Genomic DNA, 14,529 nt, shown 5'->3' on the forward strand with positions numbered 1-14,529 from the left:
AGTGATCAAACAGAGTGCCTTTCCAAAAACATGTTCTAGTTCAAGCATGACAGAATTTGTTGCAGGAACCTTTGAGACACTTTTTGGCTCTAATTCACAGAAGATCAGACATTTATGGGATCAAAATACCTGCATCTCTTTAGAGATCCTGAATGTATACCCACAAAAAATTCACTCTCAGCAACTGAATGAATCTTCTAAGTGATTACCTTTGTGTCTTCTTTTACTTCTCTTTCTTCCATATTGGTTGATTCAGTCATTTCTTTCACATCAGGGTCTTTAATGCCATGCATCAACTGAATATGTTTTTCCAACATCAACCGCTTGGTAAAAGTACGTCTTGAATCTGGGCAGTGCCTACATAAACACAAAGCAGACGTGCACAGGTTCAAACGTCACGCTTAGCAAAAGTCGTGGTGTTCCGAAGAACATAAACAGGACTAGGAAATAAATCCAGACTAGATTACAGTCTATTGACGACAGTGACAATGTTTTTCCAATCAATTGCACAGGTTGAGTATTATAAAAAAATGAGCGTAATTACAAAATAAAACTGGAAATGTTTGAGCAGTTTATAACCAGAGCAAATAAGAAGTTCTCTGAAGATAATATCTGAAACAGTACAAAGTGTAAGTCAGAATAAAACCTGGGAGCATCCGAGTTTGTTTCTTGGACCTCTGCTAACATCACCAAACCATACATTCTATTAGACACTTTCCCAAGTTCTCCTTAATTTAAATTTCATAGGGAAAGCAATCACCTTCCATGTAGGATGAATGCCAGCTCCAAATGACACTTAACTCTGCATTCAAATCCAAATACTTCATCTCCTTGGAACTAGTAATTCCTTCTCAGCTCCCTTTCCAACCTCAAACTAACAGCAGAACAAACTCGTCTTCCTCAATCTGTGCTTTACTCCCCAAACAGAACCAGATGCATCTCTTCTAAACCCATCATGTGCTTTTGGGATGTGTGTTTCTCCTGAGCTCCCATGTTGTAGCATATTGTACAGGTGTCTGGAGGAGGGATGGCCAAACAAGAACTGCAGGGGAGAAGTTAAACTGTAATACTCTCTTTCCAAGTCTCTCTCTGAAGGTTTTAACTTTCTAAATGCTTTTTCATTTAACTTTATTTAAAAAAAAAAAGAAAAAAAATGAAGACAGTACTGTAGGCATTCTGAAATGAAAACAGAGGACCACAAGAAGCCTTCTGCTCAAAGGGTATGCAGAACCCAGACACCTGTGACGTGTCACGTACCAAGAGAAGCAGTGCCTAGGCTGGCCAGCTCAAGTAGGCTGCAGTACAAGTTACGGGTACATTAGAAACAAACCGATGCCTGGGTTCTGCCAGGCAGCCACACCACAGGGAGACAGGAGGCTACAAAGCACTGTGTTGGAACGCCGTGCTAGGCATGGCAGTCTCCACACCACTGGGCCGTGTCCTTTTCATAGCAAAGCCAGGATCACGCGATGGCAGAGGAGAGGGACTGTTAAGATCTTAACCGCAGAGAAAGGCTGCAGCTTCCTTTTCAGAACTTTTCAAACTCAGTCACACAGCACGTGAATACAGACAAAACTAGGAATGAAAGTTTGCATATACCTATCTTATTGACATGGATTTTTCTCTTAAATGATGTATCGTGTCTCCAGCCACTTAAACATCACTAAGGATTTCTAGACATTACACACTGTTTTATGTATGAGAAAAATACTACGAATACTGGCTTTTGTAGACTAGAAGAGGGGGTCGTGTATTTGAGAGACTATTGAAAACCCAGGTCATCACTGCAGAGCTATCAGCCGTGCAAACTCTCGGCGCAGTGAAGCTCCAGATGTGCTTGCCAAAGCCCCTGAAAGACAGCAGACCCTATGTACGTGCATCCTCCTTAGCCTGCCACGTGTTACACAGGCAGGATAGCCTAAATAGTTTGGCTTGGCTGTGTATATAAATACCTGACTCGTTTGAATGAATGGGACACTGGCTTTTATGCAATCAAGAAAAAAAATTAAACTAACAGTGTTTTTTCTTGGTTTATACTCTGTTTCAAAATAAATAAAGGTAGAACTTACGAGCATGTATAAACCTTCCTAATGCCTTTGTGCTTGATACGATTGTGACGACACAAACTATGGGATGAACTGAAAGATTTGTCACATTGTCGACACGGATGTTTCTTCATTTGCTTTAAAAAAAGAAGAGAAATAATTAAAAAAGCTCAGTAAAGTAGTGCATGTGCCAAACCTTTTAATAATAGAAAAGAAACATCACTTACCAGTGTCTGGTACTGCATCTTCAAGTCTACACCACTCCTAAAGCAACACTGCAGAAGTCAGAGGACCTGCACCTCTTCCAAAGCAGTGTGGCCAGCACGACTTACACACACACTCCCCTATCACCAGCTGTAAACCGGTGCTACAGACTGTGGATGAAGATAGTGTCTTGCGCCAAAGGAGCAAGGAAGACCAGCGGATTATTTCTGATCGCTAAAGGCAGTACGGTGAGAGATTCGCTTTCACTATGAAGTAGCTTTCCCTTCCCATCACCAAACTACATCTGCAGTTGCTGACTGAGAGCTTGTCAGTCACCTACAAGGAGGGGTGAAGAGCATGTCATGAGGACCAAAGCAAAATGTCACAGATGTGATACCCTAATGGGGCTCAGAAAAGTCACGAAGAAATGAGAGGTACGGTCCGATGCCAACTTGAGGGACATCTGTTTGGGGAATTCTGTGTGTTTTATATTACAGTTTGTTAAGAGGAAGGAGAAAGAAAAGGAAGGAAGCTGAAAAGGATGGAGTGGTCTCCATCTATGTCATTCCAGCTGAACATGGCCACAGGAGCTCTAGTATCGGAAGAAACACAATTTCCAAAACTGCAGACTATATGGTCCTGTCCCTTAAATTCCATCAGTCCTGGAACTCAGTTCTAACGGCACGTCTTACGAACCGGAGTGGCTGCAGTAAGGAAATGGCAATATTCCCAACCAGATTTCCTGCTTCCTTTCACAGGTAACTAGATTGTTCAAGCCTGCATCTGTAATTTTTGCTGTTTTGGCAGTAACAAGGAAATTGAAACACCTTGGAAATTAAATCCAAAACCACCTTATAGTGCATGCTCGTTAATGCTAACGCATTAATCCATACATTTTGCAGTATGGTTTTGCAGTATGCTTATGGCTGTAATGCTCTGGGAAGATTACATAAAATAAAACGTGAAGCCATATTAGGGCTTTTACCAAGAAACAGCCCTGCACATGCTGTACAAACACACAAGCTCACCCAAGGCAGCCCATGGATTTTTTCTGAGGCCACTGCTTAGCGTAGATGAATCAATCACGAGAAAAGCCGCAGGAGAACTGTGCTCAGTGGGAGTCAGTCCCTCTCACAGCACCACCTGGGGTAACCATCCATGGCACAACACTCGTTTTAAATTTGTTGGGCAGATTCTGGATAGAGACCCAAATAGGATTTTGCATGTGTTAGTTTCTGCAATGGCAGCCAGAACCGAAAGAACTAAACTGTAATTAGGTGTAGGAGGACCTGTTGTACAGCATCTTGTCTTTACAGGAAGAAAGATCTGCAATTAGATGCACAGCAAGCTGGAATTGGTAAAGCGATTCCTGCTTAGAAAACATCTGTCCTTTCACAGAAACACACGTACACACAAGTCCTAGGAAGCTCAGCATATGTCTGCCTGGCCGACTGCAGACATACGCAACCCAGCTTCAAGCCAGGAGTTGTACAGACTTGTTAGAACTACCCTTTGTCTGGGCTAATAGCATTTATTATCTTTTTTTAAAACAGCACTTTTAGGATCAGGCAGAGGGTCACACCAAGGTGGCTACAGATGTTCCTACTCTACAGCTGGCTTACCTTCAACCAGCTCAGGAAGAGGATACAGAAAATGTCAATCTGTCTGTCTGTCTGTGTAGACATTTCCCAGTAAGGTCTGGAAACCGATGCATCTGTCCAAAGAGAATATACATGGCAATACCTCTCCTATGAATACCTCTGAATAATCCAGCCTGAGATCAGCTAAGAAGGGCTACAGCTCCAGACTTTCACTCTGATCCTCCAAAAGCAGCAATTAGAAGTTTGAAACTAATTATCTTAAAATACCTTACATGACAATGGACTTTGTGAATAGCTCATGAATTGCTTAATTAAAGTTTTTAACAAACATTCTTCATAGATCACTTTAGAGCATTTAACCCACACCTATCATTCTTAAGAAAAACAGACTATAAACTAATTCCATCATGTATTAGACCCATTTCACATACCTGGTTATCATATGCTCATTTGTAGTCTCTACATTAAAATATATCCACAAAAGTTTAGTTTTTAAATGTAGTAATTTTGAAAGCAAACAACTACTGAAAATTTCCAGAGGTCTGGAAAGAAGGTAGCAACTAGTCTTTATCACCCATTTCCTAAAGACATGGAGTTGTATCTCCATTCATTTTAATACATATATGCCTCCTGTGTTATTCGAGGAATTGTTCGATTAGGGATAAAAAACAGGACATAAATGTAAGCGATGAATTTAGGCCAGTATTTGAGTGCAACAGTTACCTAATATTTCAAAACAAGGGCTGTAACAAGGTAACATCACACATTCTTACTAAACATCGAGGCAGAAAGATACATATTGAAAGCTACAATTTAGAAAGCCTTCTCTCCGTGTTACTAACCTTACGTCACACCCCTTCTGCCACTGGGCTGCAGATGTGATCAGACTGGATACCAGTCTCTAGTTCCCTCTGAAGCGACAGTTCCATAGGCAGGTTGTGTTGGTTTGGTTTGAAGAATGTAAAATGTAGCTGGTCCTAAACTTGTTTCTGTTTGCCGGTAAAAGCACCGATGAGTTAATATTTGGACTAACAGGCAAAACAGAGTGGACCAACAGTTTATGTGCTGCTGAAGAGACTGATTTTGACAGAAAATTAAACTAGGATTGTGTGAGTGCTCCAAGATCAGAAACAGGGACTCAGCGCATAGGCACGCCGCAGGGCCTGCAACACACTTCATGGAGTTTCTTTATAGACACTACCTAGCACAAGTGTCAGCAACAGACCTGCTAGGCTTGAAACTGAAGCAATTAACAGTTCCTCAGTGACTTCAACGGACAGAAATGCAAAAATGGTCTCGAAAGCAACTGGAGAAATCAAATAGAGACCACAGGATCTCAGCTGGCTGTCTACTTTTCAGGCCCTCAAGCTGTAAAAGGAGAACCAGATAAAAGAAAATGTAGTTCTGTGAGTCATAATCCCTTGGTTTTGGGTGTTTCGTTCCAAGAGAGACTGGCAGTGTAGTTACAGGACTCGACAGCAAGAAGGCTGAAAGCACGGAGTGGGAGTTACGGAAGGCATGGAGAAACATGGAAAGAGTCTGCTGTCAGTCAGGCTTGGTGCCATTTGCTTGAAGTTGTCATAAGAAAATTAGAGATGACACTCAGCAGTCTGGCATTTTCAGCTTTTCCATAAAATGTTTATAAACAGAATAAGACAATTTGCACAAAAGCTTTAGAGATAACCACCGTAATTTGTAGGGACACAGAAACCTCTGGAAATGTGCTACCATTTACTATAGCATATTTGGATCCTGAAAGCTACAGATTTTCACTCAGGATGATTCTTCTCCGCTTAGACAAGACAAGTCTGTTACCCCTTCCAGTTCTGCTCCTTTTCTGCAGCACAGCACAGCACATTAGTTTAATTCCCTGCTTCCCAACTGAGGAAAGAATCAGATCGTTCTCACCAGCACCCAGCGAAGGACAGAACTGGAGTGCAGACAACTGCCATGTGTCAGCGTCGGGCTGGAGCTGGCTACAGTCTGTCTCAAACGCAGCTAAGGGTCGTCCATCTGAGGATCTGTTTCACTATTGCCTACCTGCCACCCTTTTGAATTTCATTTAACTGCAAAAGCTATGGGATGCAGCAAGGACATCACGCTGTCTTTCTGCTGACTTGAGAGTACAGCATTCCTGTGTTCCGCTTTCAATCCATTTTAAGTAAGCTATCTCAAATCCAGCGGCTTTACGCACAAAATTCAAGTCGTTCAACTCAGCTGATTTGTTGGCCGAATCTACAAGTGTAAGATGAGAGCAATGGCTCGACCACAGAGTGAGTCTGCCTTTGAAGTGAAACGCTGTTTGGCACTCGTGGGACCAATAATCAAGACTGCATTCCCCAACAGTTAATGAATTTTCGAGAGAGCGAGGGAACTGAGAAGGCACAAAGGAAGAAACAAGAACCTGGATCAGATTAGATGACTTGGATGAAATACTGGACCATCTTTCACTCTTTCTGTCTTGAAGAAATGTTGGTACTAGATGAACAAGCCTACGATTAAGTAAGAGCGTGTGGATTTTCTCAGTAGAACTATGTAGAAAATGACAAAAACTAAGCAGCCAAAGAGAGAGAAGAAATAGTTGTAACAACAGAGAGAATATCAATGGAACTTAAAGGAATTGCTTGCAAAAACACAACTGAATTTGGAAAAAAATTACTTCACATTTCAGGTTTAATTAACTTATAATTAATTAATTAATTAACTTTTGTAACTGAATATTATTCATTTACCTTCCCATGTTCTTTCCTCATGTGAGAGATGTAAACGTCTCTCTGAGTGAAGAGTCTATCACACTCCCAACATGTCCAGCCAGGATTAGCGACTTTTTTAGGCTCTGCTTTCTTCATGGGAGAAGGAGATTTCTTCTCCAACTTTTCTGTTCCGTTGATAGATTTTGTGTCTTCTTTGTTGTGACTGGCTGAGTTCTGAGTTGTGGGTTTAGTACTCAAAGGCAGATTTATGCCCAGGTTTGGTGGTCCCTCGACACTTTTCAAAGTTCCATGCATAGACTACAATAAAAGAGAAAAAAAAAGTTAAAAACTAACAGACGAAACGCAAACACGCTCTGAATCAAAAGTCTTTGTTTACTGCTTTGTCTCACTACTATCAGATCACATTCTTAAAGAAACATGATTAAGTAAAGGCACGGGCCAGCATAACGAGAAACTGGCCAACAGCACTAACAGACACCATCTATACCTAAAGAGAAGTTTTCTTCAGTGGCTAGGTATTTTCACACACACACATGCAAAATCTGTAGGTTAAGTTAAAATTGCTGTTTAGTAGGGAGGAAAAAAGGGCTCAAGAAGTACATTAATTTCTTGCTTTACTTACCTAACACAGTTACTTGAGCATCCTCATTTCAAACTACGTTACTAGAGATTTCCAAGAAGGAAATGTTTTTACTGACAAATTGTGTCTTGCCACATTGGTAAATAAGAAAATGCAACTCTGGAAAGATCAGGCAGATATATTGTTTAGGATATATTAATATATTCTGTTGAGGATGAGTTAAGCCCTGTCTTACTCCATGCTCAAGATAAAAGCACCCTAACTTGCCACCCCAAACATAATCATTTTTCTGACAGGTAATCTCAGAAACAAAAAAACATTCAATACATTCTTGATTCTGAGAATATAAGAATACAAATCTGATACTTCAGTTTAATACTTCATTATGAAGTTCTTTAGTAAATCCTGTGGCTTTTGGGACTACCTGCTGGCTCTACAGCAAGTACCAACCTGATCTGCAGAAGATGTTCTTCTGTTTAACAACTTTTAGAAGAAAAACTAGTAATTAAAAAACCTAAAATGTTATTAAAAAGCAAAGCACACAGGACCAACTGACGGGCTCTAAGAACAAGCTGAAGCTGTGTAGCAAAGGAGGAGGTGACCTTTAGTATCCCATGGCACCAGGACAGGAAGAAAGAGGAATGAGGCAGGGGGGAAGGAGGTTCCTACACTTTCAGGCAACTGAAGATCGACCTGGAGATTGCATTCCAGCATGTGGAATGTTAGCGCTCTACTTTCTAAATGTCTTTTAAATACAATACTGGAAATTCAATTTCTTATTTGAAAATACACAAAAAGCATTAAAGCATAACATGGAGCCAGAGCAATCACGGCACTTATCACCAGCAGAACCAGACCACCATTCCAGACCTTCGCCACCTGTTCTCACTGGCTGTTAGAAATTTTCACATCTAGCCGTTACAGCAAAATGAGACACATTTTGCCAATGAGAAACATTCACATCTGCAGAAATTATTCTAGGTTATTTTTTGTAGCTTTAAATAACCTCCTTCTGAGCTGCCTTCTATCCCTTTCTGTTCTGTTTTCATCCAGCTCTTCTCTGCCTTGATGGTTTATGTCTAGCCGTACCAATTACTTTTTGTCAGCTGGGCTGAGCTCTGCCCTTGTCTGGCACTCATCCTCTCCCTCAGTCCTCTTCTGTTTTTATCTCTACCCTGTTACTGGTTTTTTCATTCCCCCTTAACTGAAGTCCACTTTACACTTTTCTGCTGCTGTCCCTACTACTATACACACATCCTAAATGTAAAAGCAATTCTGAATAAAAGCAGTAATACTGTTACTGCACGTGCATGTTCTAATCCTCTAATTTTCTTCTCAAAAATGTCTGAATCGTTTATAGTGAAACACGCTAAAAAAATACTAGTTGAAAGTACATATACTGGCATGGAACACGAAAGCCAAAAGAGGACCGTTTAAGGTATCTGGCATAAACGGAAGACAACTCTTATAGTAAACACGAACTAGTTCAGAAACAAAGAAAACATCCAGTCTTTGTATTTCTGAATGTTTCGGTCAGCCCTTCCCTATCTTCTCGAGTTTAAAATTGGCTTTAAGACCAACTGTCAAGACTTGTGATCTTGTTTTCAACACAACTTCAGAGATTTCTGAGGTTACAAATGCCATAGTTGAGACTAAAATGCAAAATGATAGTTAGAGCAGACAAGATGTCTGGTTTTCCACTACTCCGTAAACAAATTTTAAATCTTACTTGTCACTGCAAGAGAAATCCGCTGAATTAAGTGCTGCTGTTCTGGATTGATATTGTGCAGCAGTGTACGTAACTTCAGATCATGTTAATAAGGCAGAAGAAATTTCCGCACTGCTAACAGATCTGCCACATATAAAACGAGGTAACACAGTATATTTCAAAGACACAGCTAATGAATTAGAGCCAGGGGACTGCTGACTCTTAATAACCTGATTTGCAAGGATGACAGTAAATCTTCAGTTATAAGGTTATTTATGAGAAAATCCACTTCAAGTTTTTTCCAAAGCATGCATGTGTGCATGCTTGTATGTGAGCACACACACACGTGAGTTCTGAACATCAAAGGTTTGGTTTTACAGCTCCTAACAATTGCAATAATACTTAGAATACTGTAAATAAGGCTCAATACTTCTTAGGATCGGACCAACTTACTTTACTATAGCCATTATTATTGTGATAAAATGACCTACTGAATGCAACGCCCTGAGATATTCCTCGTATACCAAAATCAACATTCATGTAGAAAAGCTGAGTTAGTGATTACATCACAGGTACACTGAATACCACACAAAATACAACATTTTAACATTTGAGAGCATTATTCACCGACTATTCTTTTGGAATTATTAACATCTGTTTCAGCAGACGTCTGGCTGTTCTGCGTCTTTTTACAGCATTTTCTCACAGCATATATTGCACGACAAATGGTATCTAGGAACGAAACAAGAGAAGTTGCCTACACACCTTGATATGATCCATCATAAGCTGTTTCTGTGCATACAGAAGAGAACAGTCTGGACACTTGAAAACAGACACCTTCTGGTTTTCAATGTGCTGATCAAAGTGGCGATAGAGCAAAGGTTGTAGAGTAAACACAGTGTCACACATAGAGCATTTATATATTATTCTAAAAACAGAAGTACAATAAACAATGTCAGTCATGTTGATGATCTATTTGCAAGAATCACGATGTTAACTTTTTTTCTCAGCAGAGATGATATCTGACATGTTTAAGTAATCATTTCACACTGCCTGAAAATAGTTAAACTAGTTTAAAACATCCTCCAATTTCAAAATTCGGGAGCAGTAGAAAAAACAGAAAAACAGAAAGAAAAATCATTAAAAAGTGCAAACAAGAAGTGAGAAAACAACAGCGTATGCCAGTTACATGTAACGCCAACATCTGCTTAGGATACTCTGGAAGTTAAATGTCTCCAGTTTCTGATCACACTACAACTAAAGGACAACATACCTGTTCAGCAAAGGCAGTACATTTTAAGGGAGTGATTGTCTCGATCATAGTTGGTAACGTACTTCAAGATAAATTTATTTTTGGCAGTGCATGTGGCTTTGAACCTCCTGAATGCCAAGCCGAGACTCTGTTCATGCTCTGAAGCTGAAACTTCACAGGAGGGTATTTCCCTGGCTTGCGATTACCAGCCTTTAAGAATCTGTCTGTCGAAGCAATGCAGAGACACCACCAAAACCACAACTTCCTCTCTCAGAGCATACACAGCTTTTGAAATTAGCTGCCTCAATCTCCCCTTCTGATAGGCCATATTCCAACAAAAACCGTAACAAAAGCTATTTATGGTTTCGTAGCTGCGTAACTGCTGTTCACACAAGCGATGCCCGCATTAACACATCCTTCCAAAAGTGCTTTAGAAACAGATACACCAAGTAACAAGGAACTAGGTAGGGCCTGGACTCTAAAAGCATAGTTAGTCCCTGAAAATGAATACGATAGCCAAAATTCTGTATTACCAAATCCTAAGAAAGTTATTTAAAAATCTGAAAAGAGTTGTATATTTAGCAGATCCTTGTCAAGCATCTGTGCAACATACAAAAACCACAGGGAAACCAGAAACATAAACCTCTGATCTAAATGCTGCAACAACTACTACATGACAATAGTTTGAAGCTTGTTTCATGCTGCTGCTGCTGTTATAATGAAAGGTGAAGTTTACATTGCATTGTGGGTAGTTATTTACTTGATACTTTGCTGGTTGGTTTTGCTTATCTGTATGTTTGATTGTATCAAGAGTGATCTCCGTGGCAACTAAAGGTAAGCCACAAGATCCAAACTGCAACCCTTTAATGTATCTGCTTATAAATAGTAAATAATCCTATTTTTCCCAAAACTTCACACTTTTTTATAACTTGGAAATGACATATGAAAGAAAAGTAACAAAGACATTGGCCCTAAATCATTAGATGAGGGAGAACTCTACTCCATCAGCCATCAGTAGTACATCGGAGGAAGTTCAGCTGAAGTAAAAGGAACCCAACAACTGGTGCTCAGCACACGGAGGTGCTGCCTCTGCGAAGCGGTCCTCCTAATCCCATCAGTCAGGCTGATCTGTCCTGAAGAATGACTCTTCACTACAAAACCCCAACAAACGCTGCTCTACAGAATGCTGCAGTTTCTCATGAGCCACATAGGTGTTCCAAGGCCTTTCTACATCCCTCTAACTAGGACAGCGTTTAAGAGTTTTGAAGACCACTCTGCACCGTGTTTTGAGATGACATGAATGGGGCATTGCTTCAATGTCCAAGCTATTCAGTGAGTCCAAATATTTGAAACAATGAAAAACAGTACACTTGATCATATTAACTGTGAAAAATACTATTTTTGTGGTACATGAAGTCAATGGATCAGCACCCCAGCAGGTCAGCTGAACTGAGCACAGACAGACAGAGGGAGAATGTGAAACTTCTCCAGGCATAGAGCTATTGCAGGTGCACTGTCTGATGCCACACTGCGATGGGGCACCCTGCGATGGCACACCGTGTGATGGCACACTGTGCGATGGGACATCGTGTGATGGCACACCGAGGGATGGGACACCATGTGATGGGACACCGTGCGATGGCACACCGAGGGATGGGACACTGAGCAATGGGACACCATGTGATGGGACACCGTGCGATGGCACACCAGGCAATGGCACACCGAGGATGGGACACTGTGCGATGGGACACTGGGTGATGGCACACGGGCGATGCACTGCTTAAGCTCTAAGGGGAAGAAAGCCCCAGGATTCACTATGCAGGGGATCATTTCCCTTGGCCACTGCACACGGAGCTACTGGGCATCTAAGCACGCTCCATCGTCTTGGTCCCAGCTGCTCAGCAGAGCAGCTAGAGATAATGTAAAGCAGTGATTTTGCTGTCAGCCCTCTTCACTCCGAGAAAAAATAGTTTCTTCAGAAAAATACTTGTCGCAGTTCTATAGTGAATCTGCTTGCAATGTCACAAGCTGGAGAGTGGGTGCTAACCACACACATTCCCTAATCCTGGGGCACCCAATATTCTTCTTCTGTCCCTTACATCCTGTCTCTTAGAACACTGTCCTACATCTCCATCAGCAACTGTGTCCAAAAGCAAGGAAGCACCAGAGCTGCTTACTAGCTCGGCAGGCAAGCTGATTACTAGCTGGGGCACAAGACTGCATCACAGCCGTGTCCCTGGCAGGGGAATTTGCACCCTGCGGTTCACTGCTCACACACCACTGCCAACACCCAGAATCCCAGCGCTTTGCTGCCTGTTGCTGCGCAGTGGATGCCATGGCCAGATGCTAAAGAGACATGAGTAACATTACATTGTTCCAGGTTAGCAAGATGTAAACAAAGACTGGCAGAATTAAAACCAATTCTCCAATTATTTCATGATGTATATTTCTATTAGAACCGTATCTTGCAAATAAAATTAGACACGCGAAATTAGAAAACCTGCTTTATCATCTGCAGTGGAACTAGACAGTGATCTCGGCTGGAACGATTTCAGGTCTGTAGTACATAAGTTTATCATCGCAGGGTTACATAATTCAATCAAACAAACAATGATCTATTATATGCTTCAGATTCTTCTAAAGCAGGAACAGGAGACTACAGAATTGCTGCAGCTGGAAGGGAGCTCTTGAGGAGATCTAGTCCAACCCCTGCTTGCGCAGGGTCAGCACGAGCAGGCTGCCCAGGACCATGCAGACTGAGGCTCCACAGCCTCTGGGCAACCTGTTCAGTGCTGGACCACCCTCACAGTAAAAAAGTGATTTGCGTTCAGGTGAAAATTCACGTGTTTCAGTTTATGCCCACTGCCTCTTGTCCTGTCTCTGGTATTTACACACATCGATAAGGTCCTCCTGAGCCTTCTCCTCTCCAGGCTCAACAGCTCCAGCTCCCTCAGCCTCTCTTCACATGAGAGATGCTCCAGTCCTTTTGCTGGACTTGCTCCAGTATGTCCGTGTCTCTCTCACACTGAGGACCCAGCTCTGGGTCCAGTTCTGCGGCGCTGCCCCAGCAGCACTCATGGGCTCTGACAGGAGGAAATGAATCTGCTACAAAGAAATGTGACATCTTTCTGAGTTTATCACATACAAAAACTGTGTCTCTCTAAAACCACTAAGAGCTGAATATATGTATTGTCTATGTAAGCTAAAAGACTTGACTTTGTTTCCAGAGAAGCACAAGAACCATCTGGTAGAGATCCAAATTTCAGACAGGTCTCTGCGAAAAGACTTCTCGGTTCAATCCGTACCAACACCCCTAATGGTATGCGCTGTGCCTACACACGCTTCGAGCACTTCTTTCCGTCACACCAAAATCACCATTCCTCAATCCTAAACACATGCAGCTGCGTGTGCTGGTTTGGTTTGTCATTGAAGTAGTCAGTGGTTAACATGTAACAGCTTAAAACCCTGTCTGAAGCTTAAAGGCAGCTATGAATACAGATGGTATCTCACAGGGAAATACTTTCACGTCACGTAAAAGATGTGTAGTGTTCTGAAAGCTTCTGCACCACAGAGTATGGTTATTTCTCCTTCCCATGTTTTTATTTTTCTCTGAAAAAATGGTTCTTGTGGGATAATATACTTTGTACCAATAGTACAATATATATCCATAATCTGGCTTGATAAACAAGAGTTTCTCCAACATCCAAAAACAGATGAGCCATGAAAAATATCCTAGTGCCATTCCTATGAAGTTACAGTGTTCACTGAAAAAAGACAATCACATATAAGCTTTGGTTTGCCCTAAAAACCATGTAGCATCTTAGGTACACTACAGGAGAGAGCTTCACAAAGCTGAAAGACAAGACAGCCATCCGTTTCCCTGTATTAAAATAATCTAATTTCATCCCACTGAGAATCACTGCACATAAACTTCATTTTTCATGCACCAAATAGTTTACTGTATCTGTTCTGAAACAACTATTTGTAATGTAATTCTAAGTCACACAGTTCCAGTAAATGCCAGAGGCACACAGCTGTTTAGCTGGGGAGCCCTGGAAACAACAAGGTGTGAACTGGTGCAGAGCTCCCCAGGACTGGGCAGGACTGGGTTGGCCTAAGCCCACTGACAGGACAGAGGAATAAGCCTTCCCCGGCTGCCCTGGGGGATTTTAAATGATCTTTCGGGGTCCCTTCCAACCTGGGCTGTTCTGTGAGTTTAACACAGAACATTACAGCTGAAAAATCAGACTCTGAACAATGTCACAAACATTTGATGTCAACATGACCAACATTTGTGTGAAACATCCTCAGAAACCAACTAACTTAAGGAAAACGTTTCCTTTTTAAATTGCTACAGAGTAGCAGAAACACCTGTAGTTAGGTAACTAGGAAATAGCTGAGGAAAACCTCGAGTCCTGAGAGCTC

The 14,529-nt window shown here is 41.5% G+C and overlaps 1 protein-coding gene across 1 annotated transcript in view; it reads right to left on the bottom strand.

Annotated features, from left to right (window-relative positions):
* The window catches only part of ZNF532 (zinc finger protein 532), a 37,603-nt gene that overhangs the window by 947 nt on the left and 22,127 nt on the right, over window positions 1-14,529 (bottom strand). The window contains exons 7-10 of the mRNA XM_086628968.1: window positions 9,618-9,780; window positions 6,583-6,861; window positions 2,070-2,182; window positions 210-357 (exon numbers count right to left, since the gene is read on the bottom strand). Coding sequence (XP_086485094.1) covers window positions 210-357; window positions 2,070-2,182; window positions 6,583-6,861; window positions 9,618-9,780 — 703 coding nt within the window. The remainder of the gene's footprint in view (window positions 1-209; window positions 358-2,069; window positions 2,183-6,582; window positions 6,862-9,617; window positions 9,781-14,529) is intronic.

Source organism: Tauraco erythrolophus, chromosome Z, assembly GCF_009769465.1.
Source record: "Tauraco erythrolophus isolate bTauEry1 chromosome Z, bTauEry1.pri, whole genome shotgun sequence".
Taxonomy (NCBI): Eukaryota; Metazoa; Chordata; class Aves; order Musophagiformes; family Musophagidae; genus Tauraco; species Tauraco erythrolophus.